Source organism: Odontesthes bonariensis, chromosome 21 (assembly GCF_027942865.1).
Source record: "Odontesthes bonariensis isolate fOdoBon6 chromosome 21, fOdoBon6.hap1, whole genome shotgun sequence".
NCBI lineage: Eukaryota > Metazoa > Chordata > Actinopteri > Atheriniformes > Atherinopsidae > Odontesthes > Odontesthes bonariensis.
In genome coordinates, this window is record NC_134526.1 from 3,461,711 (window position 1) to 3,489,221 (window position 27,511).

General features: G+C 42.7%; 2 protein-coding genes across 4 annotated transcripts; both read left to right on the plus strand.

Moving 5' to 3' along the window:
• The first annotated feature begins 271 nt into the window (after positions 1–271).
• On the plus strand, positions 272–18,850 carry tsen54 (TSEN54 tRNA splicing endonuclease subunit). Of its 3 annotated transcripts, XR_012767970.1 has the most exons (13): positions 272–345; positions 2,122–2,280; positions 5,713–5,776; positions 7,336–7,419; positions 7,596–7,694; positions 7,777–7,829; positions 9,481–9,588; positions 9,672–10,122; positions 10,190–10,325; positions 10,405–10,465; positions 13,123–13,236; positions 14,478–15,366; positions 18,238–18,850. XR_012767970.1 is itself a non-coding variant. In XM_075453732.1 (12 exons), exons 1-12 carry the CDS (start codon positions 290–292, stop codon positions 14,626–14,628), a joined length of 1,536 nt encoding a protein of 511 aa, XP_075309847.1. In that variant the 5' UTR covers positions 272–289; the 3' UTR covers positions 14,629–15,561. The 3 variants fall into 3 exon arrangements, 2 of the variants coding, with proteins under 2 accessions (XP_075309847.1, XP_075309848.1); XM_075453732.1 differs by lacking the exon at positions 18,238–18,850 and having other exon boundaries at positions 14,478–15,561; XM_075453733.1 differs by lacking the exons at positions 272–345; positions 18,238–18,850 and having other exon boundaries at positions 2,233–2,280; positions 5,713–5,744; positions 14,478–15,561.
• LOC142371125 (5-hydroxytryptamine receptor 3A-like) lies at positions 18,706–27,438 on the plus strand. The gene is made up of 9 exons (XM_075453734.1): positions 18,706–18,747; positions 18,875–19,038; positions 22,362–22,406; positions 22,770–22,879; positions 23,832–24,004; positions 24,121–24,281; positions 24,358–24,568; positions 26,176–26,334; positions 26,913–27,438. The coding sequence occupies exons 1-9, from the start codon at positions 18,708–18,710 to the stop codon at positions 27,173–27,175; spliced, it is 1,326 nt and encodes a 441-aa protein (XP_075309849.1). The 5' UTR covers positions 18,706–18,707; the 3' UTR covers positions 27,176–27,438.
• The last annotated feature ends 73 nt before the right edge of the window (positions 27,439–27,511 follow it).

Consider the following 27,511-nt stretch of genomic DNA (forward strand, 5'->3'; position numbering starts at 1 on the left):
AGCCCTGTGTATATGTGTATATATATGTATATATATGTGTATGTATATATATATATATATATATGTATATATATATATATATATATATATATATATATTGCACAAGTGTATATAAATATAGGGATATATATAATTGTCATGTGATACACACTCCTTAACAGTAGGTGGCGGTAATGCTTCTATAAGTTGTTTGCCAACGCCAATAAAAAAAAACGAAATAGAGAGAGAGAGAGACCAGACGGGCGCTAGGACCCAGAGCACAACAGCTGCGGGCGGAGAACGGACTGTCATGGCGGACCAAAACAAGAGAGACAGTGAACTGAAGTTCTACAGTGAAATATTAAGGTGCGTTTCCGCTTTTGTTTTACGGTTATTAGCCATTTAATCAGTGAATATTTTAACCTACATTTTCTCCCTCAGCGGCTATTTGTTACGTATTTCCTGCTGTCTGAACTCTCACACTGTTGGCTTGTGCACATGGTGCGGCTGGTTCATTTAATGCTACCAGCCAAGTTCAGATGCATTAAAAACACTGTTGAAATTTTGATTAGAAGAACAGAATCGGGTTTGTAGATGTAGCTTTGATTATTTCTGGAGGCGTTGCTGTCACAGAAATTGTACCTCGGCTGGTTTTAGCAGTATTTTTATGCTCTGTGGTGTGTATTTAGCTCTCTGTCCCCCTCTGTTGTGTGTTTTGGTGAAAAGCAACCTGACTTTTTTTGTAGCAAAATGAACTGTTCGCCATTAACACAGACAAAGAATGGTAGCAGTGATGATTAGTTTCATCTTGTAAAACAGGTTTTGGTGGGGTTCCTTTCCAGTGAATCATGATCATATGACTCAGAGCTGCTTTCATTATTGTTATTATTATTATCTGTAGTAATGCACGTGTCAGAGCAGTTAAATATGCAACAAACTATCAGAATGATATTTATAACCTTACAGATATTATTGTGAAATTAAGAGATTCTCTCAGTGTCAGCAATACTCAATAAGATAAATATATACAATAAATACAGTAAGAAAAAAACATCCCATTTTTGCCTTTATAAGGATTTATACCCGTACTTTCTATTATGTTTCACTCAGTTTTCTTTGAAATAATATTTATCATACTATATCACAGCCATTTTAAAAGCACCTAATCATTTAAAGAACTATCTCTGTGACACTATTTTAGTCTGTTAATTATCTAACGCCCACAGGATGGGATTGGGTTGAATGATTTTTTTTTTTTTTCTGGCGACGGTAAGATTGGGAATATCACACATTTATTGATAACAAATACTGGAACATAACTAAGAATTAGGTGTGTTTGCCTCTTGTAGAAGTTGTATTTTAGGTTTTTGAGCTGGAACTCACACATTACAGAATAAAAAGACAGATTTATCGTCTCTTCTTCAGCAGTTTTCCTCGACTTGATGAGGGCTGCATTCAACAGCAAACCGACCCGACTTCCACTAATCTGTGATTGAGTCTGCTGTAATGAACCTCCAACTGTTCAAATATTAAACGCACATTAAATGGGCTACTTGGTCTACTTAATGTGTTCTTATCATGTGTCATGGAGACTGTTTACTTATCCTATTGTTATAATAAGAAATTATATTATCTCATCTTCTTAATTAGAATATAATGTTTCAGGCTGCTCAAAATCATCCTCCTGTTCCTCTCAGTTATTACACCTGTATGATATTCATCGAGCATTGCTTTCAGTGTTCTTAATTACGTAATTCTCTCCTTATGTGCAGCGTTTTCTATGTTAAAGATAAAGAAAGCATTCAAACTTCTGTCTGTATTTAGAGAATTCAACCAGATCTGCCTCTGAGACACTAAACTCAGACTTTTTGACTTGGACGCCTGTTCTGTCCAAGTTCCTTCAAGCCAGTTGGAGCAACGGAGCAATTTTAAGAACAAACATAAGCAGAAGAAGGCCATGAGACAGAAGAGTTTTTTTCCTTTGGATCACTTTAATGGGAGTCTTGTGTCCAGTTGCTTGTTAATGAGCAGCTGTCTGCAGTTTCCTACAGACGTAGCTTCGTATATACGAGTTCTTTCGTGGTGAAATGATGAAACAAAGTCCCCGGAGCTGAGCGTTGTGGCTCTTCTTTAACTTTGCAGTCCATCCGAGCTGTTCGCAGCCCGCTCCAGGAGTCATAAAATACCCGTCAGAGGACAGAAGGACTTCTTCCCGAATGACTCGGACGAGCAGAGACAGCGGCTGGAGCAGAGTCTGGATGAACACTGGAGCCTCGTATCAGAGGAGAGAGTGGAGAGGCTGTGAGTAGATCTGTCCTCCGTGATGCATTCAGGGATGGTTTGGTCTCTGCCTGCTCGCTGTCCTTGAATGCAACATCAGGGCAGCAACGCATTATTACATGTTTAAATCGTAACTTTGAACATAAAGTGACATATAGACCCTGTGATATATCAGCTATCTTTTAGTTTTTTTGTCTGGAAACAGACCCTGAAAATGTGGGAAACTCTTACAGAAAGAGTCGGGTTATGTCAGGTTCAGTGGCGGCTGCTGACTTTTAAAACAGGGGAAGCCCATATTACGCGTATGACAGACTATCAAAACGATTGGCTAAAAGCATGTCGACTACATTTGGTGTTGCTAATTGCTTAGCTACAAACAAATGCACAACAGGAATATGATTGACAAAACTTCTAAACAACAAGGATGTGTTTCTTATTTACAAAAGTGTATGTGTGTGAGGATGGAAATGGAAACGATGGGAAATGAGTGAAACTCCGACAGCACTTTCACAGACAACCAGTCTCTTTGGTATCCGCTTTGGGACTGAAGTTCCAGCGTGCTACTTCTCCCCGATTAAAAATTCGGCTGCCACAGAATCTCTCATGATGGACAAACACTAACTCCAATCATCACGACACAGCCCCTCATTTTGACACGCCCACGTCTAATCTACCCCCAGAGACGCCGAGCAGCCTCGGAAGTGATGAGTTTTTTGTCGATTTAGCCAATAATGACCTAGAATTGTAGAAAAAAAACTTGACAGCCAGAGAATGGGAGAGGCTGTCCGGCTTCTCGTGTTGTCTCTGAATAGGCGCGGCTGGTCAGGTTATGTCGGGTCAGGATATGTCGGGATATGCCGGGTTATGCCGGGTTATGTCGGGTTATGTCGGGTTATGTCGGGTTATGTCGGGTTATGTCGGGTTATGTCAGGATATGTCAGGATATGTCGGGTTATGTCGGGTTATGTCGGGATATGTCGGGTTATGTCGGGTTGTGTCGGGTTATGTCGGGATATGCCGGGTTATGCCGGGTTATGCCGGGTTATGTCGGGTTATGTCGGGTTATGTCGGGTTATGTCGGGTTATGTCAGGATATGTCAGGATATGTCGGGTTATGTCGGGTCATGTCAGGATATGTCGGGTTATGTCGGGTTATGTCGGGATATGTCGGGATATGTCGGGTTATGCCGGGTTATGTCAGGATATGTCAGGATATGTCGGGTTATGTCGGGTCATGTCAGGATATGTCGGGTTGTGTCGGGTTATGTCGGGATATGTCGGGATATGTCGGGTTATGCCGGGTTATGCCGGGTAATGTCGGGTTATGTCGGGTTATGTCGGGTTGTGTCGGGTTATGTCGGGATGTGTCGGGTTATGTCGGGATATGTCGGGATATGTCGGGTTATGTCGGGATGTGTCGGGATATGTCGGGTTATGTCGGGTTGTGCCGGGATATGTCGGGTTATGTCGGGATATGTCGGGTTATGTCGGGTTGTGTCGGGATATGTAGGGTTGTGTCGGGTTGTGTAGGGTTGTGTCGGGTTATGTCGGGATATGTCGGGTTGTGTCGGGTTATGTCGGGATATGTCGGGATATGCCGAGTTATGCCGGGATGTGTCGGGTTGTGTCGGGATATGTCGGGTTATGTCGGGTTGTGTCGGGTTGTGTCGGGATATGTCGGGTTGTGTCGGGTTGTGTCGGGTTATGTCGGGTTATGTCGGGTTATGTCGGGTTATGTCAGGATATGTCAGGATATGTCGGGTTATGTCGGGTCATGTCAGGATATGTCGGGTTGTGTCGGGTTATGTCGGGATATGTCGGGATATGTCGGGTTATGCCGGGTTATGTCAGGATATGTCAGGATATGTCGGGTTATGTCGGGTCATGTCAGGATATGTCGGGTTGTGTCGGGTTATGTCGGGATATGTCGGGATATGTCGGGTTATGCCGGGTTATGCCGGGTAATGTCGGGTTATGTCGGGTTATGTCGGGTTGTGTCGGGTTATGTCGGGATGTGTCGGGTTATGTCGGGATATGTCGGGATATGTCGGGTTATGTCGGGATGTGTCGGGATATGTCGGGTTATGTCGGGTTGTGCCGGGATATGTCGGGTTATGTCGGGATATGTCGGGTTATGTCGGGTTGTGTCGGGATATGTCGGGATATGTAGGGTTGTGTCGGGTTGTGTAGGGTTGTGTCGGGTTATGTCGGGATATGTCGGGTTGTGTCGGGTTATGTCGGGATATGTCGGGATATGTCGGGATATGCCGAGTTATGCCGGGATATGTCGGGTTGTGTCGGGTTGTGTCGGGATATGTCGGGTTGTGTCGGGTTGTGTCGGGTTATGTCGGGTTGTGTCGGGATATGTCGGGTTATGTCGGGTTATGTCGGGTTATGTCGGGTTGTGTCGGGATATGTCGGGTTATGTCGGGTTATGTCGGGTTATGTCGGGTTGTGTCGGGATATGTCGGGTTATGTCGGGTTGTGTCGGGTTGTGTCGGGATATGTCGGGTTGTGTCGGGTTGTGTCGGGTTATGTCGGGTTGTGTCGGGATATGTCGGGTTATGTCGGGATATGCCGAGTTATGCCGGGATATGTCGGGATATGTAGGGTTATGTCGGGTTGTGTCGGGATATGTCGGGTTGTGTCGGGTTGTGTCGGGTTGTGTCGGGATATGTCGGGTTGTGTCGGGTTGTGTCGGGATATGTCGGGTTATGTCGGGTTGTGTCGGGATATGTCGGGATATGTCGGGTTGTGTCGGGATATGTCGGGATATGCCGAGTTATGCCGGGATATGTCGGGATATGTCGGGTTATGTCGGGATATGCCGAGTTATGCCGGGATATGTCGGGATATGTCGGGTTATGTCGGGTTGTGTCGGGTTGTGTCGGGATATGTCGGGTTGTGTCGGGTTGTGTCGGGTTGTGTCGGGTTATGTCGGGTTGTGTCGGGATATGTCGGGTTATGTCGGGTTGTGTCGGGTTATGTCGGGATATGTCGGGATGTGTCGGGATATGTCGGGATGTGTCGGGTTATGTCGGGTTGTGTCGGGTTATGTCGTGATATGTCGGGTTATGTCGTGATATGTCGGGATATGTCGGGTTATGTCGGGTTGTGTCGGGATATGTCGGGATATGTCGGGTTGTGTCGGGTTATGTCGGGTTATGTCGGGATATGTCGGGTTGTGTCGGGATGTGTCGGGTTGTGTCGGGTTGTGTCGGGTTGTGTCGGGTTGTGTCGGGATGTGTCGGGTTGTGTCGGGATGTGTCGGGATATGTCGGGTTATGTCGGGATGTGTCGGGTTGTGTCGGGTTGTGTCGGGTTGTGTCGGGTTGTGTCGGGATGTGTCGGGTTGTGTCGGGATGTGTCGGGATATGTCGGGTTATGTCAGGTTATGTCAGGTTGTGTTCCCGCAGCCTGAGCTGGAAAGTGTCTGTTTCTACTTCTCTGCAGAGGAAGCCTGGTTAAAGCCGTGTGGATTCCAGGTGAGCAGATTGTGGAGCTCCAGTCTCCAGCTGTGAGTACGGCTCCTCCTATTTGTCAGCCTTGGGCTGTGTGATACAGGACAAGTGTTTGTTTTCTTTACCCTGAAATCTAATCAAATAATCAGTTATTTTCAGTATATTGTGGGAATGACATGAATAGATCTGTTTGGAAAGAATTTGTCACTCTAGAATGATCAGGCTGAGGGTGCAGATGCAGGAATTTTCTCTTTTTGCACACTTTTCACACATCTATTCCCTTTTATCGACGTTATTGGCTGATCTTATTAACTTATTAAACGCTCCTTATCACTCCACCTGTTTGGGAAGCCAAAAAGATGCAGATTTTTAACTACTTCCACCCACTCGTTGGTGTGTTTTTACCCAAAAACTATGAGGAACATCTGTGTAAAAGTGACCTTATTGATAAGGCCAATTAATATCATGTCAATTCTGTTCAATCTAATTCAATTCAGGAATGAACGCAAAGCAAAAACAACAGCTTCTGACAGCGTTAAGACAAACTAAAGAAGTAACAACAGAATAAGTGAATGATTAAAGGTAAATAAAGGGGTTTTTAGAAGGAAAGAGGGATGAAATAATTTCCACATCTGTTTAACCCTCCTGTTGTCTTGCGGGTCAAAAGTGAGCCACTACAATGTTTAATGTAGAAAAAAATACCTTAAACTATCTTTTTCCAACTTGAAATTTGATGACTTTTCCTAAAGGGACATTAGAAAAAGTCATACTTTATTTTTGTTTATGTTTCCATGTGAGTTGTGTTTGCTAGTCTTGTTTTCTTGGAATCATATATAACGTGTGTAATAGGGCTAGGCACAATTAGTTTCTTTTTACTTCAGCCTAGACCCTTTTGGTCATTACATGATCAAAGAAATCGATTGATGTTTATATTTTGTTATGTATTATAATGACCAAATAAAATTACCTTACCTATTACCTATGTGGGCTGTACACCACTAGGGTACAAAGATTGTCTTATGGGTCATTTTTGAACCGTGAATTATAAAAACATTTAAACACCAGAAAATAGTTCACTGTTTTTTTTTCCCTTTCAATATAATTAATTCAGAAGTAATTACTTCACATTTATATAATAGCAATAATAAACCTTTATTATGTAAAAGAAAACTGAGAAAACAAGAAAACTGTTGGTCCAACTGACAGTTGGTTTCATCATAAAAAAATAGATTTTGGATTTAAAATTCAATTAAGTTGCTTTATTTTGGGGCTTTGGTAGGGCGGGGCATTTTTGACCCGTAGGACAAAGGGAGTGAACACAATGTTAAGACCGCACAAAGGGTTAAGAGCAGTAAGGCAGCTGGTAACAACACGTGTTCTACTTACAGATGTGGCTTTGTTGAACATCTGTTTGTTAAAACACAGTCACAGTCTTTTAAAGCGTGTTTTCTTTCTTTGGGAGTGACGTCACCGAACCGGCGGATGATAGAAAAGCTCTGTGGCTCGTTCATCCCAGTTTGAAAAGGAACGATCGAGCAGCGCACTCAAAGACCAGCTGAACCGTGTCGGAAATATTCGCCAAATCATCTTAAACTTCTTGTTTTTGGGGCCACAGGGAAAGTTCTGGCAGACGATGGGCTGTTCTGCAGACGGAAAGCAGCGTCTCCTCCCCGAAGAGGCGCTCTACCTGATGGAGTGTGTGAGTGACGCGCCAAACCTGTTCGTCGGGATGTGGTTTAGCAATAAAGAGTCCTTAATTATTTCTATTTATTCAGTTCTATTTGTAGAGGAAACATGCCAGAACTAATAATTAACGGGCATTATTAAGCCATGACTTCTCTGACTCTGAATGTATATACATGTGTGTGTAACCAGGGCAACCTGCAGGTGTTTCATAAGGAGCTGCCACTCTCCATCCAGGACGGCTATGAGAGGTTCCTGTGCTCACGCACTGTCAGCCTGCAGCAGTACCAGGTGGGACTGGGAGTCTGATGACTTTTCTGAAGGTGGAAGGCACCGATGAGCTGTTCTAAAGACTCTTTTTTTCATCCTAAAGGTGTTTGGGCATCTGAAGAGGCTCGGCTACGTGGTGCACAGGTTCGATCCCAGGTAACAGAACCTTAATGTCTCATTCGGACGGGATTTGCTGTGCGGATGAGCACTGGAGTCTGCTTTTTATTGTTTCCATCAGTCTGTTTCTCTCGGTTAATGTAGCTTGCGGAGCCTCATCTTCCATCGTGGACTTAGTTAATTTTGAATTTTCAGGAAAGCACGCGTCTCCCTGCTGGCTCTGACAAATGCCGAGCTGCGTTTCCCACCGGCTTACATCCTGTTTGGGGGGTTTTCAGTGTGTTGAAGTGGCACTTCTGCCCCTTTTCTGAGTGAATTTATTAAATTATACGAAATAGAAGCAAAGCTCCAGGCTGACGTTTCCTACTCCTGGCACCAGTGCTGCTGAACGAACGGCTTAAATCAACTTTAACACAGCGCCGTCGTATGTTTTACCCTTTTAACTGCATTACTGACATAATTCACAAACTTATGGGGAAAATCAGAGTGAATCAGTGCTCGATGAGGAGAGGAATGACTCTTCCCTTAAAATGAAACATCCGTTTGGTATTTTCTCTATATATACGACTTCAAATCCTCTGTCATCTCTGGACTCAAAGCGTGTCTCTGCAGCCAGTAAAAGTCATCTGTCCGAGGATCTCAGTCTTTTACCAAAAGGTCGGATAAATAAGAAGGTGAAAGGCCACGAAGGGCTTCAGAAGTCAGTGATAAGATGTGAAGATCAGTTCGGAAACAAACCGGGTTAGAGCAGGAGCGATGTGCTCGCTGTCCGACAGCTGAGTTCTGAACAATGTGACGACAGGTGAATGGTCGCGGTCTGGAGCCCCGATCGGATGCAAATATTCTGCCATCAGAATATGAACCATAAGCAGTTGAGAGGCTCCTGTTTTCTGATCTCCAACGCGTGGCTGCAGCAGGTGGAGAACCGTCTCCTCACTCAGGCTGCAGAGCTGTAGGTGGTTGAACGCCACAGCAGGGAGCCGGCCGGCCCACAGTACAACAATTAGGTGTATTTTGCTTAAAAAAAAGCAAAATGATCTGCCAATGGAACAAGAAAATGTGGCTTGTCAAGATTTTTCAAAACAAGTAAAAATATCTAATCTCAATTAACCCACAAATACCTTAGAATTAGTGTATTTTAACTAATAACAAGTACATTTTTCTTGATTCTAATTAAATACACGTGGCCTATTTTCTCAATATATTGAAAAATATTCTTGAATTAAGTAAATGCTTGAGCCATTATCTTGACATAGTGGTATTCACTAGGCCTTATATTTCTTGAAACCAGCTTGGAAACTGTTGATATTCTAGCTTCAAGCATAACATGTCAGTAACAAGCTGTAATATCTTATTTAGATCATTAAGGACAGAAACACTTCAAACAAGTGAAACAGTCGAACATAAAAACTGCTTCCTAAGAAGAACTATCTTATCGGACAAAAAATAAGCATATATCCCTTTGATCTAAGATATTTCTTTTTACTTAGATTTCACTTTTTGCAGTGAAATAATTCATCGTATGGTGAAACAGTTGCTGAATGCAACATGGAGGCCATGAGACGCCTAATCGGCTAAAACGGATTTAACGCGGCGCTGATCCGATTGGTCACAGTTGATTTTCATGCTTTCACGAGTCAGAATGTCCTCCAGGAGGCTGATTGTGGGCGCTGTGTTTGGGTTCTTCCAGCTCGGAGCCGTCGGCCTACGAGAGACGGCTGAACCTTCCCCGGTCGCGTGACGCAGCAGGGCGGCCGCTGAAGAGGAAACGCAGCGCCAGTCCCACGCCGACGTGCAGGTAAACGGAGTCCCTGCTCAGAAGCGCCGCCTGTGGACGTGAAAGGTTTCCTCACAGGCTTTTTTTTTTTGTCCTGTCTGCAGTCGCACTGAAACTCGAGAAGAATCCACAACTGAGAAATTGGAGGATAACGGCAGCGTTAAAGATGATCCTGAGAACCGCCTGACGACCTCCTCACTGACCCCTGAGGCCCAGAAGAGTTCTGCAGACGAGGGCGGCGGCAGGAGCTGGTGGATGGCCGAGGTTCCCGGAAAGGACTCCGCCAGAGGCTCGAGCATCGGCTCTGCCTCGAGCTCCTCGCGCTGGGACTTCAGCGCCATCCCGTTCCCTGACCTGGGCGCCAGGGAGCGCGGCCCCGGCCGCATGGCCCCTCCAGAGCCGTCGCTGCTGCCCGCCGATCTGAGCGTGGGGGTCTGTGACGTCGCCCGCTGGATGCAGAGGGTAAACCTGCGAAAGGTGAAGATGTCTGCGGGCGAGGAGAGGAGGGAAGGGGACAGACGCAGGCGGCGCTGGGATGTGAACAGAGACAGAGAGGTTTGTGCCACCTGAAAAGGTAAAAACATGCGACCGAACGACTGGAAACATCTCGCTTCCTTTTAAGGTTCGACGGTGCAGAAACTGGGCCGAGTATCAGGAGCTGCTGGAGAGGCGGCAGGCGAAGCGTCAAGGCCGGCCGGCTCACTTGTGGAAGAAGGAAGTTAAACCTTTGCACGACCCAACGCAGCCCATCTCCACCGGTGAGTTACGGCAGGAATCCGTTTCAGAGCCGAAAAGACGAGCTGGATGTGACGTTAATCTGTCTGTGTTTCGTTCCAGCCGAGCTGTTGGACAAAATCGATGTGATTAAATCTACACACTTACTGGAGGGAGGATCCAGGTAAGAGACGGGAGCAGCTGCCATGTGGATCTCTCTGTAGCTACCAAATAGAAATTAACTACACATTCAAGGGAAAGTTCTTTTTTTATTTTTTTATTTCTGGCATAAAATACGTTCATCTACTCACCGATAACAGTTTGGTGAAAGTCGGCGTCCTTCGGAAGATATTTAGATCACTGGAGATCGGCGTATATCCATATAACGGGAGAGAACAGGGCAGAGACAATACAGCCTCTAAATAAGGCATTATCTGTCTTTATTTCACCGATACTTTAAGACCAATGAATGAATGCACTGTTAGCTCAGAGCTGCCGTGTTGTTGTTATCGGGGGCGAGGACGTGCTCTGTGACGGTCGGCTAACTTCACACAGAGTTTGCTGCTGCTAGTTTTGTGCAACATGGCAGGATATTTATCAGATTTTGACGACGTGGACGACGACTTTGAGAACGATGGACATCCTTACCGGAGTAAATGAGCTGCGCTGCAGCGGCGCTCGTTGATGGCATCATCCCAGTAGACGCATGTGTAGAAAGCTTCCTATAAGCCCCCCGATAACAACAACATGGCAGCTCTGAGCTAACAGTGCAATACGCGTTCATTCATTCATTGGTCTTAAAGTATTGGTGAAATAAAGACAGATAATGCCTTATTTAGAGGCTGTATTGTCTCTGCTCTGTTCTCTCCCGTTATATGGATATACGCCGATCTCCAGAGATCTAAATATCTTCAGAAGGACGCCGACTTTAACCAAACTGTTATCGTGAGCAGATGAACGGATTTTATGCCAGACATAAATTTTAAAAAAGGAACTTCCCCTTTAATGTTACCACGTGACAGGGTTTTATCAAGCTGTTGCATGATGTCTGAAGGTGGCTTTAGGGTTTGTTAAACAGCACTGGGAGTAAAGGTGAACAAATTATGATTAAAAACGCCCAGTCCAGATAGTTTTTACGTCTTAAAAGTTAACTTTAATTTAAAAAAAAAAAACACAACATACTACAAAGGAAACACACGGTGAACGGATCACTGTGTGGAAGTTTCTCTGAAGAAGAACCCAAAGCCTTTGATTCCTTCACAAGAGAGAAAATCTGCTAAATATGTGTGATGAAAGGTTTTATTTTACCTTTTTCATTCATTCTAATGTCATGCTTTGTAAAGCCGAGCGTGAACGCATGCTTACAGATTTATACTTCCAGTCCCCGCATTGTGACACCACCGAACGTGAACAGAGTTTATAAGACAGGATTTCACCCTCTTTTCAACCTGTCAGATGCACCAGCAGATTAATAACACATCTGGAAGTGTTTAGGCTGTATTTACTGTAGGGCTGGGCGAGTTAACTCGTTATTATCGCGTTAACTCATTAATTATTTAACGCCGACAAATATTTTATCGCGCATTAGCGCAGGTTTTATTATATATTTTATTATTGTAAAAGTCTGTTGCTCACAGGCTTTTATTTTGTAAAAGTCTGTTGCTCACAGGCTTTTATTTTGTAAAAGTCTTTTGCTCACAGGCTTTTATTTTGTAAAAGTCTGTTGTTGTCTGCTGCGGAACAGGAAAAGAAAGTAATCGGCGGATCCACCAAACATGGAGAAGGGTACGGAACTTTTACTCGGCCATTTTCATTTTAAAGTTCTTCCAGACGGCGGAGTCGACAGAACCAAAGTCATCTGTAAACACTGCCAAGTTGAATTGTCTTCTCAGCGTAGTAGTTCCAGTCTAAAATATCACTTAAAGGCAAAACACACAACTGATAGCAGCAAGTCATTCAAGGAAACAGACAGTGGAGCGAGGCTTCTACATAAAAACTACAGAAAGATGCTGATGTTAAAAGTGTGTTTGCACAACAAATGTTATGGCACTTTCATTCATATGGCAGCACATTTAAAATAAAGCTAAATGCTAAAAGCTATACGCTACTTTTGGATTCATTTTTGGATTCTGCGTACATATGCGATTAATCGTGATTAATCAGGGAAATCATGTGATTAATTAGATTAAACATTTTAATGGTTGCCCAGCCCTAATTTGCTGTTTCATGCAAAATGTTTTACATGTGGAAAAGTGGAGGTGGGGTTGTAGGCATTAATGTATGATGAGAGACTCTCATACAACACGGGCTGAAGGCAAATGCTGAGGCTCAGGAGTGTCCTGAAATGGTGCCGCTCATGAACATTTTATAACTAAAAATTAGAACTACCGCAGGACTATAAGAAAAGAAGATAAAGGGAGAAATGCAGCTTGGTTCGAGGTCAGGTCGTTCAGGAGACTCGTCATGGCCTCCTTCTTTAAAATGAGAAGAAATTGAATAGTTTCAGCTGTATGACTCTGGGAAAAGTGTGTGTGCCCTAATAACTCACTCAGAATGGTGGGAAAAAGTCAGTTTAATGGCAGAAACCCTGAATAGTTTCGGTCTGAGCCTGGATTCATCCGTGCCTGAAATGTTTGAACAATCCTGAGCTCACGCCGCAGGTTTCTGCTCGTTGTAATGAGAGGAGATCAGCTCTGACTCACCTGTGGAGGAAGATAAATCAGCTGGGACGTCCATCTTTAATTCACAAACCCATAAAGCCTGGGCACGGCTGGGCTCCTGTTTACCACCTGTGATGAATTGTGCTTTGATGCAGGGCGCGTTTGTCCTTTGTGCCCTCAGGTTAAAAGGTTCAGATGAGTGGAGGATTTGTTTCAATGTTTACCAGCCTGATTCGGTGGCCGACTTCAAGAAGAGCAGCCCGGGAAAGCCGTACTCTCGCATGTGTGTGTGCAGGTAGGCAACATCCAGCCGAGCTTTGTTTACTCAGGATCCACTTGCAGAAAAAGACGGTGAATAGATTTTGAGATGAGGGAGCTCTTTGTCTGATGAGGCTACAATTAAGATGATTAATTGTCATTAGGGCTGGGCGAGTTAACTCGTTATTATCGCGTTAACTTGTTAATTATTTAACGCCGATAAATATTTTATCGCGCATTAACGCAGGGTTTAGAATTCTAAAGAGGCCATAGATTCAAATCTGATAGAGAAAGGTTGAATGGGGCATTAGTCCTTGTTCTGTGATGTGATATGTAGGCCAAAAAAATATTGGTTGGGTCTGTAATGGCTCAGAACCTCCCTAAAAGGCTCTCTGAAACAGCTGTTACTATGCTGGGTTTAGAATGCGTCGTTTGCCCTTATTGGCGTCGTTTCAGAGCTTATCTGGCAACCTCATTATGAAATGCAGGTAGGTGTTGGCGCTATTCGGTTCCCGTTGCTTGATTGGCTGGTTAGCTCATTCCCTTTAGATGAACAAGCCAGAGCTAACGTGCAATTCTTACAACAGGAATATGGCACAACAAGTCTGTTGAATGCATCACATTCACACAGTTACAGCAAACACCACGAAGCATGGAGTGATAAAATAAAGATAAACTAGCAGGTAACATCACCGCTACAGGTGCTCCTCGGTCTCTGTGTGAAGCTAATGGAGCTAACCGGCGCTACTTCCTGTTTTACTTGTTTCAACATAAAAGCACGTATTTCAAAATAAATGTTTTAAAAAACTCCTGCATTTACAGCCAAGTTGAATTGTCTTCTCAGCATAGTAGTTCCAGTCTAAAATATCACTTAAAGGCAAAACACACAACTGATAGCAGCAAGTCATTCAAGGAAACAGACAGTGGAGCGAGGCTTCTACATAAAAACTACAGAAAGATGCTGATGTTAAAAGTGTGTTTGCACAACAAATGTTATGGCACTTTCATTCATATGGCAGCACATTTAAAATAAAGCTAAATGCTAAAAGCTATACACTACTTTTGGATTCATTTTTGGATTTTGCGTACAAATGCGATTAATCGTGATTAATCAGGGAAATCATGAGATTAATTAGATTAAACATTTTTATCGTTGCCCAGCCCTAATTGTTATCTATTCTCAGAATAAAAAGCTAAAGATACGCATTGTTTTGTCTGAGCCTCGAGCGTTAACGTTGCTAACCGATGCGACCCGACTCCCTCCGCTGTGCGTCTCAGTTTCAACGATGCCGTGCCGGACCTGCGAGCCATCAAGCTGCTGGCCTCCCAGAGCGGAGACGTCCCCGTCGTCTTCGCCGTCGTGGACCACGGAGACGTTTCTTTCTACACCTTCAAAGACTTCCAGCTGCCAACGGACGTGCACTTCTGAGGAATCTGGTTCCTTTGTGTGTCTGAGCGCTACTTTACAATGTAAAGGCAGTTTTAGTGCCAACGTTTTGGGTCTTGAGGTTTAATCACAGTTTGTTTTGTCTACATTTGCCCAACCTAGCTCATCATGCTCAGAAGTTTACATCACTTGTTTCTTTACCAGCTGCTGTGAAACTGTGAGTTAGATGGTCACATTTGCCAAAGACAGCAGAGGAACTCAAGTTTATCATGAAATAAGAGGCAGAGGAAACTGCTCCTAAATTTGGTTTTACTTCAGCAGATGCTTCTATATTCTTATTTCTTTAAGAATTCTTTGGCCTTGCCAAACACCTAAAAAAGCTCAGCTCACACGTTTTGCCAACAAATACAGTCATTTCTGGGCTTTTGAAACCCCGGTGGAGTCCATGTTCTCTCCTTTTCTTCTAAAATGAATCCTAATCTCCTTAAAGGAACAGTGTCAGATTTAATAATACCTATTTTTTCATCTCAGAATCTCTACATTTCCTTCCGCTTTAGTGTTGATGTAACCGACTTCAAGACAATCACTGGTTGAACGATGAGCTGCACTATGATTAGTTTGTGTTAAAGGACACAAAAGGGCTTTTATTAAACATAATGAAATTGCAGGTCTGTTCTTTAGAGGTAATCTGTACTTTATATCATTTGTTTTGCAAAAATATAGCAATTGAACACCACGAGCCAGTTGGATAAAGGAACTATAGGAGCCAAATGTATCTGTGTGAGTTCTCTTTTACCATGTTGTTCACTGTGTGTGTACACTCTCAGAAAATAAAGTACAGAATGTACCTTTAGGGGTACGATGGCTTGTCACTGGGGCAGTACCCTCAGAAGGTATAGTTTTGTACCCTTATACTGAAGAAGCCTAACACAGACTGTCTATTGTACCCCAGCATGTAGAAAAAAAGGTACATAAATGTACCTTTTACCACTTGAGTGCATATATGTTAGCCTGACTACGTCATACTCACGATTCTAGTCAGAATGTGAGTCTGATACCGCTCAATAGAGATTCGGGTATGGGGCGTGTTTCAACCGAACCAGGAGAAAAAATGCCTCTTCGCTCAAGTGGATAGACCTACAACCAATCAGAGCAACGTAGTATGTGACGTAGATTAAGCGACACACACTTGTTGTAGGAAGGACGGAAAAAACATCTTTTCTATCGATAAAAGCCTTTATCGCGTTCCTCTGTTCGTCTTTCAAAATTAATGCAATGTGGAGATCCTGTAGAACAGACTCGATGGCAGAATCTACACGCCCTAGCTCTCCAGCGGCAGCCGTGTTCAGCTCTTTAGTGACGTAGTCGATAATGTCCCTGTTGATCATCTGTCCATCATCGTATAAAGCCCGCCCTGGCAATCTGATTGGTCCGACCAATTCTTGGTCGGGCATAATGATTTCCCAACTGAGCAGAGCCAGACCGAACTTCGCGACCAAAACTTTTATGGGCGGGGCTAAGTTCGGCTGGCACCCAGGCTACATATATGTACCTTTAGGTCCAATAATTAACCCTACACTGGAAAAAATCAAATTCTTACCAAGTATATTTGTCTCATTTCTCGTCAAAATATCTCATTACACTTAATATAAGACACTTAACAAGTTCTATTTCAGCCAGATATAGGGACTTGTTTGAGGACAATACATCTGGAATATCTTTTTAAATGAAAAAGTCTTGACAACAAACAAGTTTTTTAGAGTTACATATCATATGATACAAGCTTTTTTTTTACATTTGAAGAGGTTTTTAAAGATCCTGTGGCATGAAAATAAATGGAGGCTTTTATGTATTTTTATAGGCTTTAGTGGTCCCCTAATACTGTATCTGAGTTTTTTTCCCCAAAATTCTGCCTTGGTGCAGAATTACAGCCAGTCCCAAAAATTAGCTTTCCTTAGGACCCCCAGAATGAGCCGTTTAGTGGGGGTGTGGCATTACTTACGCCCGTGGTAACCTTGCGCAAATGTTTTGTGAATCGCTATGGCACGTAGATGGCACGGCAGCCCTTTGCCGTAAAACTAGCAAAACCTGTTGAAATGAGCTTACTTTGACAATATGACGAACTAGTCACTGAACAACTCTCCTAACACAGTCAAACATCAAGCAAGTGCTACACAAGACACAGCAAAAAAGGCGTGCGTGAAGGGGAAAACAGGAGTGAGGATTTTGACATTCTCATCTGATTGCTCTGGTTTGCAAAGATGCACGTAGCGCGAGTCATTTCCATCAGGGGAAAGGCAGATATCGTGCGCGCCATAACACCAACAGCAGGACGGCTATCAAAACAACAAATAAGTACACAACACTCGCGTTACAGTAGATGAGGTGTCCACTCGCATACCTCATGCTATTTACCGTTACATTAGCGACAGTGACAGAGCTATTAGCTGCAGAGCTAACGACACAGACAGACTGAGCGTTTTGACTCTGGAACCATGAATGAATCATTATCCTGATGAAATGCACTGAATTTGCAGATTCATTCTTCTTCAGGAAGCTTGAAGTCGGGGGTTTTGGTCTAAAATGAGCGAGATCCTTCCCCAAGTGAGGGGGCGAATGGAGCTGGAGATTGACAGGCGGATCGGTGCGATGTCTGCAGTGATGCGGGCTCTGCACCGGCCCGTCGTGGTGAAGAAGGAGCTGAGCCAGAAGGCGAAGCTCTCGATTTACCGGTCAGTCTATGTTCCTACCCTCACCTATGGTCACGAGCTGTGGGTAGTGACCGAGAGAACGAGATCGCGAATACAAGCGGCTGAAATGAGTTTCCTCCGCAGGGTGTCTGGGCTCTCCCTTATTGGGCTCTGTATTGGCCCAAGTTCTGGAAACATTCGTCGGTGAAATGTTTGGCGCACACATTCACAAATCTCTTCGGTTCTGTCGTCACTTTCCCAGAAAAAAACTAAATCTGTCCACTGGCTCTTTAGAGGTTCTGATGCAGGAGCTCTAAACAGATTTTTTACATCCATGTACAGCGCAATGAGCTGGCCAAAGAGCTGTGGGCGGGGAAAGGCAGTTTATTGGCTCTGGGGGGAAACAATCTCCACGTCATAAGCGGCGGCTTTCCCGATCAGGCCATCTGCATGGTCACATTACCAAAGGCGGATAATAATTTCCAGTGCATGGTTTAGGTCTATCGTCATTTTTAGCCACTGGGGGACCGCAGGCAGGCTAGAGGAACTCATATTAATGTTAAACAACCTTAAAAAGTGAAAATTTCATGCCATAGGACCTTTAAGCTAATTTCAAGAACACTTTTATCTCAAAAGTCCTAAATATCACATCTTATTTCAAGAAATCTTGACAAGCCGATTTTCACTAGTTCCATTGGCAGATTTTTTTTTGCTTATTTCAAGCAAACGTCTTGTATTTGCATTTTTTTCCAGTGTAGGGGGTACATTAGTATAGATTGTACCTCAGGGGACAAAAAAGGACTCGTACTGTACCCCTATTTCTGAGAGTGTGCATGGGGGCCGCTGTACCGTCACCTGGGGGAGATTAAGGTGTGAAAGTCTTTGCTGTACGAGCTAATTCTAGCCGATTCGCTTCTGTTCTTCTTCTTCTTCTGTTCCTAAAGTCCATCTCTGTCTTCAGCCGCTCCCAAAGGAAAACCGTGAGGCCGTAACAACGCAAATGATCTGCTGCGTGCAGAGCCCACACTGATCTGAGCCGACTATAAGCTGGGAATCTCCAGCCATGACTCAGCATTTTTAAAATGAAATTCGATGTGTTCTGTGGAGCTGTTGGGAGACGACTGGATGGACGAATTAACGAGCATGAAAATGTCTCTTTTGTTCGTTTGTGGACTTTTGAATGAAAAGACTTTGCAGCCACGTGTAACATAAGCTGAAAACCTCTCTGAGATGACCTCTTGCTGCAGCTGCAGCTCAACAATAGAAACGTTCGGGTGATTTGGCCACAGAACACAAACACAAAGCAGGGTCTTTGCACTCTCACAATGCAATTAAGTGGACATGTCGTTTGCACCTTTGTGGCGTTTTGTTTGTGGAAGCAGCTCTTGGCTTTAAAAGGGATTCCTCACTCTGAGCTGAAGGCAAACAGCCATGGCAGCTCCGAGGACTCTTGCTTTTCTTGCTTTATTTGGTGAGTTATTGCCCTAAAACTTTGATTAATACACATAAGGTGATTTGGAACGGTTTGTGTTGTGTGGTTATCTGGAGTTTTTTGGGCTGTTTCGCTCATGAATAAAGGTTGAACTCATTCCCAGCAGGTGTGTCCAGCAGCCGGAGCTCAGAGTGCTCTTACAATGGTCTGCTGAATCACTTAAACCTGACCAACCCAGATAGAATCCTACAAATAAGGCGACCAGTGAAAGACTGGACCAGCGCCACGCTCGTCCAGCTGGACATGGTGATGTTTGGTATTTTAGACACGGTAAGTGTTGCTGAGTTTTCCCTGCGAGTCGTATTCATTAATTACTTTTGAAAAGGTCGGATAACTCAAAAGAAATTGCTCTTTATTTATTCTGCTTCAGTGCTATCTATGGAGCAGTAGTAGATGTTAGGTTCTTTTCCTCCAGTTAAATAGAAATAGAAATAGAAAAATACTTTATTTATTTATCCCCCAATGGGGGAAATTCAAATTCGTCAAGTAGCTCAACATTTAAAAAAAATATTTACAATGATTGTATTAACAACAATAAAACAACTATAATAATACTACTACTAACTAAATAATAATAAATGACAAAATAAAATAAATAAATAAAAATCAATCAATCAATTTGAGAAGAACTCAGCAGTCACTGTTAGAAAGCCTTAAAGGGATAGTTCACCTCTTTTGACATGAAGCGAAAAGGCTGACAGTGCTGCTAAAGGAGCCCTGGATGAAGATATTACTGAATGCCAAATCCCTGTCTCTGATATCAAACCTGTACTTTCTTCCTACATAATGGATAAATGGCAAGCCGAATGGGACAACTGTGCTGGAAATGAGCTGCATGAAATATGTAATACTGTGAAACAAATCACAACTCCGTTATTTTCATGTAGACATGATCAAGTTGTCTACACAAGATGTAGAATTGGACATTCTAGACTCACTCATGTTTTTTTGTTAACTGGAGGTGAACCTCCCCCATGTGATCTTTGTGGTAATCCCTTATCAATTAAGCATATTCTATCTTACTCTGCCCTTAGAATAAAAATGCAGCAGTTTTTTAAAGAAGGTACTATAGTAGGTCTTTTTAATAAGGTCCCACCTTTAAAGGTTTTAAATTTTTTTGAAGTGCATTGATGTGAACAAACTTATTTAATGTATTTATTTATTCATTTCATTGTTGGTATTTAGTGTCAAGTGCAATGTATTACCTGTATTAGCCATGAAATAGCCACAGCTGCTTAACTGGCTTTAAACGAAAACAAACAAACAAACAAACTTTCGACATGAAGCTCTCTTCCTTCGTATCACTGCGTGCTGTGTAGACCATGCAGACGGCTGTCGGCAGGCGGCAGCAGGCAGCGATACGAAGGGAGAGAAAATAGGGCCAAGCGATTGTGAGGTCTGACTTTGTGATGCAGATGTATTACTCTTTTGAACGCATGTTGTTTTGAGAAGCAAAAGGCTTTATTTTTAAACCCCAGCCAACTAGCCGGACTACCTTCATCAACACCAAAACGAGGCTGGAACTCTGCTCACAGGACGCAGCAGGGGGTAAGAAGATGTTCAGAAATGATGTTGCTAGCATGGGATGTTACACAGCTTCATGTCAAAAGAGGCGAACTGTCCCTTTAAGTTTAACTTTGTCCTTACACTCTTATTTGGGGCCAATGCTACTGTTATGATTCTGACTGGAATCTAAAACACATTTAGTTTGAGTTTCATTGGGTACAGCAGGTTAAAACTATTAAGAAATGGTGTTGCACTAAAAAACTGTTTCTGCACTCACCGGCCACTTTATCAGGGACACCTGTTCAATTACCTGTTAACAAACAGCTGATTGGTCAGTGCTTTTAGGCATGTAGAGGTGGTGAGACGACTGGCTGAAGTTCAAACCGAGCATCAGAATGGGGAAGAACGGGAATTTAAGTGGCTTTGAACGTGGTTGTTGGTTGGTCTGAGTGTGTCAGAAACAGCTGATCTGCTGGGATTTTCACCCACAACCATCTCTGGGGTTCAAAGAGAATGGTCCAAAACAGAGAAAATATCCAGAGAAAATGCCTTATTGGTGTGAGAAGTCAGAGGAGAATGGGCAGACTGGTTCCTTTTGACAGGAAGGCAACAGCAACTCCAACTAGAAAATTTCTGAAGAAATTTTGATGGGTGCCAATCTACTGCCCGCCCAATCGATAAACCCTTTAGTTCAGTTTAAGTCGAGAGTCTCCTGTCACATATAAACTTTGAATGAGGTCTCTACGACGTTGTATGGCTGAGTTATGGAAACTCCAAAATAGGGCATCTTGGCTTTCATAAGCAGTCCCACAGCAGGCTGTTAAGCTTGTTGCTAGGAGACAGCTCGTCAGCATGCGAGCAGCTCCAACTGACAGCTGCACCAACTGACACAGACTTCTCCCTGTTTCATTTTGCCTACTTTCTCGAACAAACGGTCACAGCTCGAAAAGTAAATGTCGTATCCGAATCATTTTTGTACCGTGAGCGCCCCAAGGGACGGCAGAAGCCAGCGGTGTCATTTTCATTCGGCTACCAAGTCGGGCTCCTTTTTAATGGCAGTTTTAAAATCATATTTAAACACTGATTTTAGGATTTTAGCCATTTATAATGGACGGAACGTCAGTTGGAGGGACACCACTCCGCGCTCAGAGACAATTTGTGATAAATCTGTGTGGCAGAGGTCAATGAGTGTGATATTGTGTGAAAGAGGACAAAAATGCCTACGTTTTGTGATAAAATTTGTCCAGATCGGCCAGATATTTTAGACATGAGAGAGATTTGTTTGACGAATCCGTTAAGAATGAAATTTAGAGTGAGAGTTTGAGTGCGAGAGACGCAGAACCTGAGATTTTGGCACCCTCAAACGTAAACTGCCGTTGTGTCAAAGCCGTATAAGACATATCCAAACCCTTTGATTCAGTTAAAGCCGAGAGTCTCGTGTCACTTACAAACTTTGAATGAGGTCTGTGCTATGCTGTATGGCTGAGTTATAAGCCTCTGAAAATCCAGGGGGGGCACATGAGCGCCACATCAAGCCCATAGACACGACGCTGAAGTTGGCCTTCGATTCGCCAATTAAATGGATGGGCATAAAGGGCCATTTCACTGCATTTTTTTGCATTTTGATCGCCCTAAACTAGGTCCTGTATGGAAACTACCATAGTTACACTGCTCAAATCTGGATGGAATTATTCTAAAGAGGGTACAGAGTCTTTAAAACACGTTTTATGATTTGTTAAAACTTTATTTGGTCAATGAAAATTCAAAAAGGTGAAATCATCTTGCTGTAAAATCATCCCCCACGGGTGCGACGCCCATGGCCACTCCTGTCAGCTAACAACAGGAAACTGAGACTACAGTTCACACAGGCTCACCAGAACTGGGCAAAAGAAGATTGGAAGAACGCTGCCTGGTCTGACAAGTCTGGATTAAAATTACATTTCTGCTAACGCACTAAATTATGCGCTTTTTACGCAAGATTAACGAGCGCACGTTCTATAAATTGACTATTTCCATGTAAAAATGGTTTCTGAGGTGGAATTATTTTCTGTACGATACATTTTAACCACACTGCTGATTGTCTGCAGAATGAAAAATCTCAAACTGTCACAAGTCACAACTGGATTGAAATGGTAAGAAATGGTTTTTACTTAAGACATTTTTAAATCCAGGTTAAAAACATTTCTTTTCTCATGTGTCTTTACATGAAATCTTCACGGTATCTTTTAATTTATCTAGACTGTTGCTTGTTTTTAAATTCATTTCAATTATTTCATTTGTTTCTCTTTATATTCTTTGTTTTTTCATGTATTTTAATGCTTCTTCCACTCCCTGCTGCAATTCTTTTATTTTATGTAAAGCACTTTGAACTGTTTGTACATGAAATGTGCTATAAAAATAAATTTGATTAGATTTGATTTGACTGTCGACATGTTTTAGAAGCCACAATAATCGTGTCAGATAATGTTTGGTAAAACTTTTTTTCCTTTTTGCAGCAGTGGACCAATGAATTTCTAACTTGGAATTCCTCAGACTTCTGTGGGATCGACACTCTGTCCTTTCCGAGGTCGATGGTCTGGATTCCTGACATCAACATTCAAGAGGAGTACGTATGCAACTGCTTAAATGTGTGTGAGATCTGATGCAAACAGGTGCTGAAGAAGCCGGATAAACCCCATGAACTGTCTTTTATGAAGACAGACACACGGAAAAAAGGGATTTTTTTCATAGTTTCTGCCTTGTATTTTTAAGATTCGGTAAGAACTCGAGCTTCTTAAGTAAAATTAAACATTTTATTAACGTAATACATGAATTATGGGGGAAGAGTAAGTTTTACTTTGGTTTCCTCATACTATTTAAATGTTTTATAGTTTTATGTACATAAACCTAGAAATACTACATAAACTTTACTCTGAAAGTGTATCGTTAAAATCTACTAAGTTACTTCACAACAGCAAATACTACAGATATATAACATTTACTTAAAATTTTGAGTAAAATGATGTTCCTGCCTATGAAAAACAAGTAGAGTTTACTTAATTTGTTTAAATAAATATAACTTAAAACTTAGATGTAATTAATCAAATCAAATGAAATCAAATTTATTTATATAGCACATTTCATGTACAAACAATTCAAAGTGCTTTACATAAAATAAAAGCATTGCAGTAGGGAGTGGAAGAAGCATTAAAAATACATAAAAGAATATAAAGAGAAACAAATAAAATCATTTAAATGAGTTTACAAACAAGCAACAGTCTAGATAAATTAAAAGATATTTCATGCATAGACACATGAGAATAATATAACATAAGGAAATGTTACTTAATATCTTCAAAACTGTTTTGTTTTATGGTAAAAGTAAAATTTACTTGATACTGGCAAGTGAGTGTTACTAAGTTGATATTGCAGCATTCAATATTACTTAAATCATTTGAGTGCAAATACTTACAAAGGGTTTTTTAAGTTGTTGTTTTCAGTGCAAGTTCTTTTCTGTCTTTAGTGGATAATAATTGCAGGTAAATGTTGTCTTTCACGGGTCTGCTCTGTTCTGTCAGTGCATCTGATGGTGGTAGTGCTCAGATGGATCCAGTGGTCATCATACGTCCCAGTGGTTTGACGTCCACAACTGCCCGCCAGCGGCTGACCTTCACCTGCCAGTTCAGACTCTTCATGTTCCCTTTTGATAAGCAACATTGCAACATCACATTTTCATCCATGAGCGCCGATGGTAACTTACAGCTGATTCCCCACAGGCTCAAATACTGGTTTTTTTCCCACCCAGAATAACCTCAGAACGACTGATCCATCGTTTTTTTATTTTTTTTTATTTTATATTCCCGACAGCGAGATCTATCGTCTTAGGATCCGTCAAAAATGGCACAACCATAACGAGAATCTCTGAGCAGGTCATGATTACTCAGGGAGAATGGCAGCTGAATAGCATGCAAATTGTAAAAGAAAATATGACAGATGGACAATTGATTACAAGCAAACTCACCTACATGGTAAAAACATATTTGTAGGAAGGTTTTTTTCCCTGTCCTCCACGTCTGCTGGTGTCTAATCCGACTGTTGTTGCAGGTCACGCTTGAGAGGAAGCCCTTACTCTATGTGATCATCTTAATTGTGCCCCTGTTCTACTTATTGATCCTGGATTTGGCTTCCTTCTTCATCTGTGAGGCTGGAGGTGAAAAGCTGGGCTTCAAGGTCACAATTCTCCTGTCCATCTCTGTCTTACTGCTGATTCTGAAGGACATCTTGCCCTCCACCGAAAATGGCCTGCCATTGATCGGTAGGCGGTCACACGGCCCTCAGACTCAGATAGCTGAGCATCCGCACTAGTGCTGCAGCGATACACTAATCTCACGATACGACACACGATATTCAGCCAACGATTCGATACGATTCGATACACTTACATTATTTTCCGAAAGATTTTAAAGGGATAGTTCGCCTCTTTTGACATGAAGCTGTATAGCCCTATTCGGACGGGACTAGTTTAATGGGGGGACCTGGGGTAAAGTAATAATAACCGGGAAATCTAGTCCCGTCCGAACGCGCCATGTCAGTAAAGATAGCGGAGTATGTCGGTAAACTTTGACGAGAATTCTACCTCCTGTGAAACGGTCCGGAGTATCTACCATAGGTAATACTAATCCCGTGCGAATGCGACCTTCGGTGATAAGTACGGAATATGTCGTCACATCCTTTTAAAGAGAAACAATTAGGTGTGTCTGTTTGCAAACATGGAGGTTCTGGATGAAGCGCTGCTTGCAAGCACGCATGGTCGGCGCCATGTCTGTTTACAGATGGGGTTTACGGAAGTGAAATGAAGACGTGCATAGCATCCAGGATGTGACGGTTGTGCGTAACCAACAACTCCTCCCATGTTAGATGAATATTATAGGGATGTCTTGTCCCGTTCGAATTGGTCATTTCTTCTCCCTGGCGTCGTCTGGTTAACCAACATTACCGTACGTCCCCCCATTGAACTAGTCCCGTCCGAATAGGGCTTATGACATCCCATATTAGCAATATCATTTATTGAATTTGACTTACCCCCCTGCTGCGTCCTGTGAGCCGAGTTCCAGCCTCGTTTTGGTGTTGATGAAGGTAGTCCGGCTAGTTGGGTGGGGCTTAAAAAATAAAGCGTTTTGCTCCTCAAAACAATATGCATTCAACAGAGTAATACATTTACATCACAAAATGGTTCTCCAGGAAAAAGTCAGACCTCACAATCGCTCAGCCCTATTTTCTCTCCCTTCGTATCACTGCCTGCTGTGTAGACCGTTCAGACCGAAGTGCAGACCGAGCAGTCCCCGGCTTCTGGGCAGCAAACACCGTAACAGGCGCGGCTGTCGGCAGGCGGCAGCAAATTCTCTAATCACAAACCATCTTTTTTAATTTTTGACAAGGAACTCAAACAACACATTACAACAATCCAACTCTCTATAAACAGAAAAGCCATAAAAAAAACCTGAGCAATGCACTTTATATAACATCTTTATGAACTAATTTATCACCGTTTTGTGTAATGTGACCCCCTGGTATTGTATTATATTAATGTTTGCACTTATTGTAACATCAGACTTTTCAATAAAGTTTGCTTAAAATGTTTTTTTTTTTAAAAACTATTGGTATTCAAGCCAATTGAATTTCAATTGGCTTGAATTGGACTTTATTATTTAAGTGCCTTGAGATGAAATTTGTTGTATTTGGCGCTATATAAATAAAAATGAATAGAATTTAACTGGTATTCACGGCTGAAAAATCGATACTTTATGGGGAAACAAAATCTCGATATATATGGCAGTATAGATAAAATTGCTCAGCCCTAATCCGCACGGCGGGTTCCTAAACATCCCACTGATCAGTAACATCTCTGCATCTTTATTGTAGCCATGTACTGCATTTCGGTCTTCACTATGGTGTGGCTCAGCGTCCTGGAGGCCATGCTGATAAGCTTGTTGCTCCATCTTGAGGATTCTCTTGGCAAGAAGGCTCAGGGCTCTGCAGATACTCCAGCGGATATTCAACTGGAAGCCAAAAGCCAAAAAGGTTTGTTTTCAGCATAAATACACTGAAGGAAACGGGTTAAAAACTTAAACGTCCAGCTTCCAACTTAAAGGAGAATTCCGGCCATTTAACAAACATATCCCATCTGTTGGAGACCCAGGGAAGTTTGCCAAAGGGAAATCCGCGAGAAATTCTCATGCCCGCTGCGCAAAGTTGTCCGAGTGCGCTGATTTCCATGAAAGCGGGCTCTATCGGGCAAGCTTTTAACCTTTCCTGAGGCTCTTAACGTGTATCAAAATACTTTTTACCGAATTGGCCGTGGTTTCAGTAGCAATGCAATTAAACCCAGGGGCTAACCAGCTAACAAGCTTGCCCGATAGAGCCCGCTTTCATAGAAATCAGCGCAATTGGACAACTTTGCGCAGCGGGCATGAAAATTTCTCGAGGTTTTCCCTTTGGCCAACTTCCCTGGGTCTCCAACAGATGGGATATGTTTGTAAAATGGCCGGAATTCTCCTTTAAGTACGATGGGATTTTACAGCTTTCCGCTCTGGAAAAGCAGTGAGATGTTGCTGGATCTCGCTTTGCTGAATTCTCCTTCCCTTTGCTCACCCTCACAGAGCCTCCCGGAGTTGAAGAGAAAGGCCGGTTTGAAGCAGGGAAACGTTGCTTTCCCCTGGATCGGCCCTGTGACCGTGACCTGCTGCAACTGATCCTGGACGACGTGAGGGCATCCCGACAGTTGGCTGCAAGTCAGGCCAAAGACCAGAGAAAGCCTGGATGTTACAGCAAACTGGCTAAAGTCATTGACTCTGTGTTCTTTGTCTGTTACTTTTTAACCGTGTTGGTATTTCTTTTTTACATGTGTATCAGCTGGATTTAAAAGTAGTCTTTATTTAGATTTCATGGACAGGATTTTATGTCGTGTGTGGGTGTATAATCTGCTCTTAAACTTCTAAATACAGGTGTTTTTACCCCTTTTTCTCTTTATTTAAGTGTTAAGAATCAGCAGAGGATTATAAGCATGAAAGTTATCCTCAGTGTGCTACAATTACTCCCCATAATCATTGAATTGTATGTTTTCTGCTTGATAATAAAGTCTCGAAACGACGGTAAATATCTGACAGCTTTTTTGAACATCTTGAACACTCCTAAAACGAATCTAATTATTTCTATTCATGACGGTTAAATAATGTAAGCCGACTGTCGACAGAAGCAA

Excerpts from the sequence above, each read along its gene's own strand:
- tsen54 (XM_075453732.1), top strand. The coding sequence starts at position 290 with ATGGCGGACCAAAACAAGAGAGACAGTGAACTGAAGTTCTACAGTGAA. Across the intron at positions 5,777-7,335 it reads TGGAGCTCCAGTCTCCAGCT|GGAAAGTTCTGGCAGACGAT; the intron begins GTGAGTACGGCT and ends TTGGGGCCACAG. Across the intron at positions 7,830-9,480 it reads GTGCACAGGTTCGATCCCAG|CTCGGAGCCGTCGGCCTACG; the intron begins GTAACAGAACCT and ends GGGTTCTTCCAG.
- LOC142371125 (XM_075453734.1), top strand. The coding sequence starts at position 18,708 with ATGGCAGCTCCGAGGACTCTTGCTTTTCTTGCTTTATTTG. Across the intron at positions 24,005-24,120 it reads TTCATCCATGAGCGCCGATG|CGAGATCTATCGTCTTAGGA; the intron begins GTAACTTACAGC and ends TATTCCCGACAG. Across the intron at positions 24,569-26,175 it reads AAATGGCCTGCCATTGATCG|CCATGTACTGCATTTCGGTC; the intron begins GTAGGCGGTCAC and ends TCTTTATTGTAG.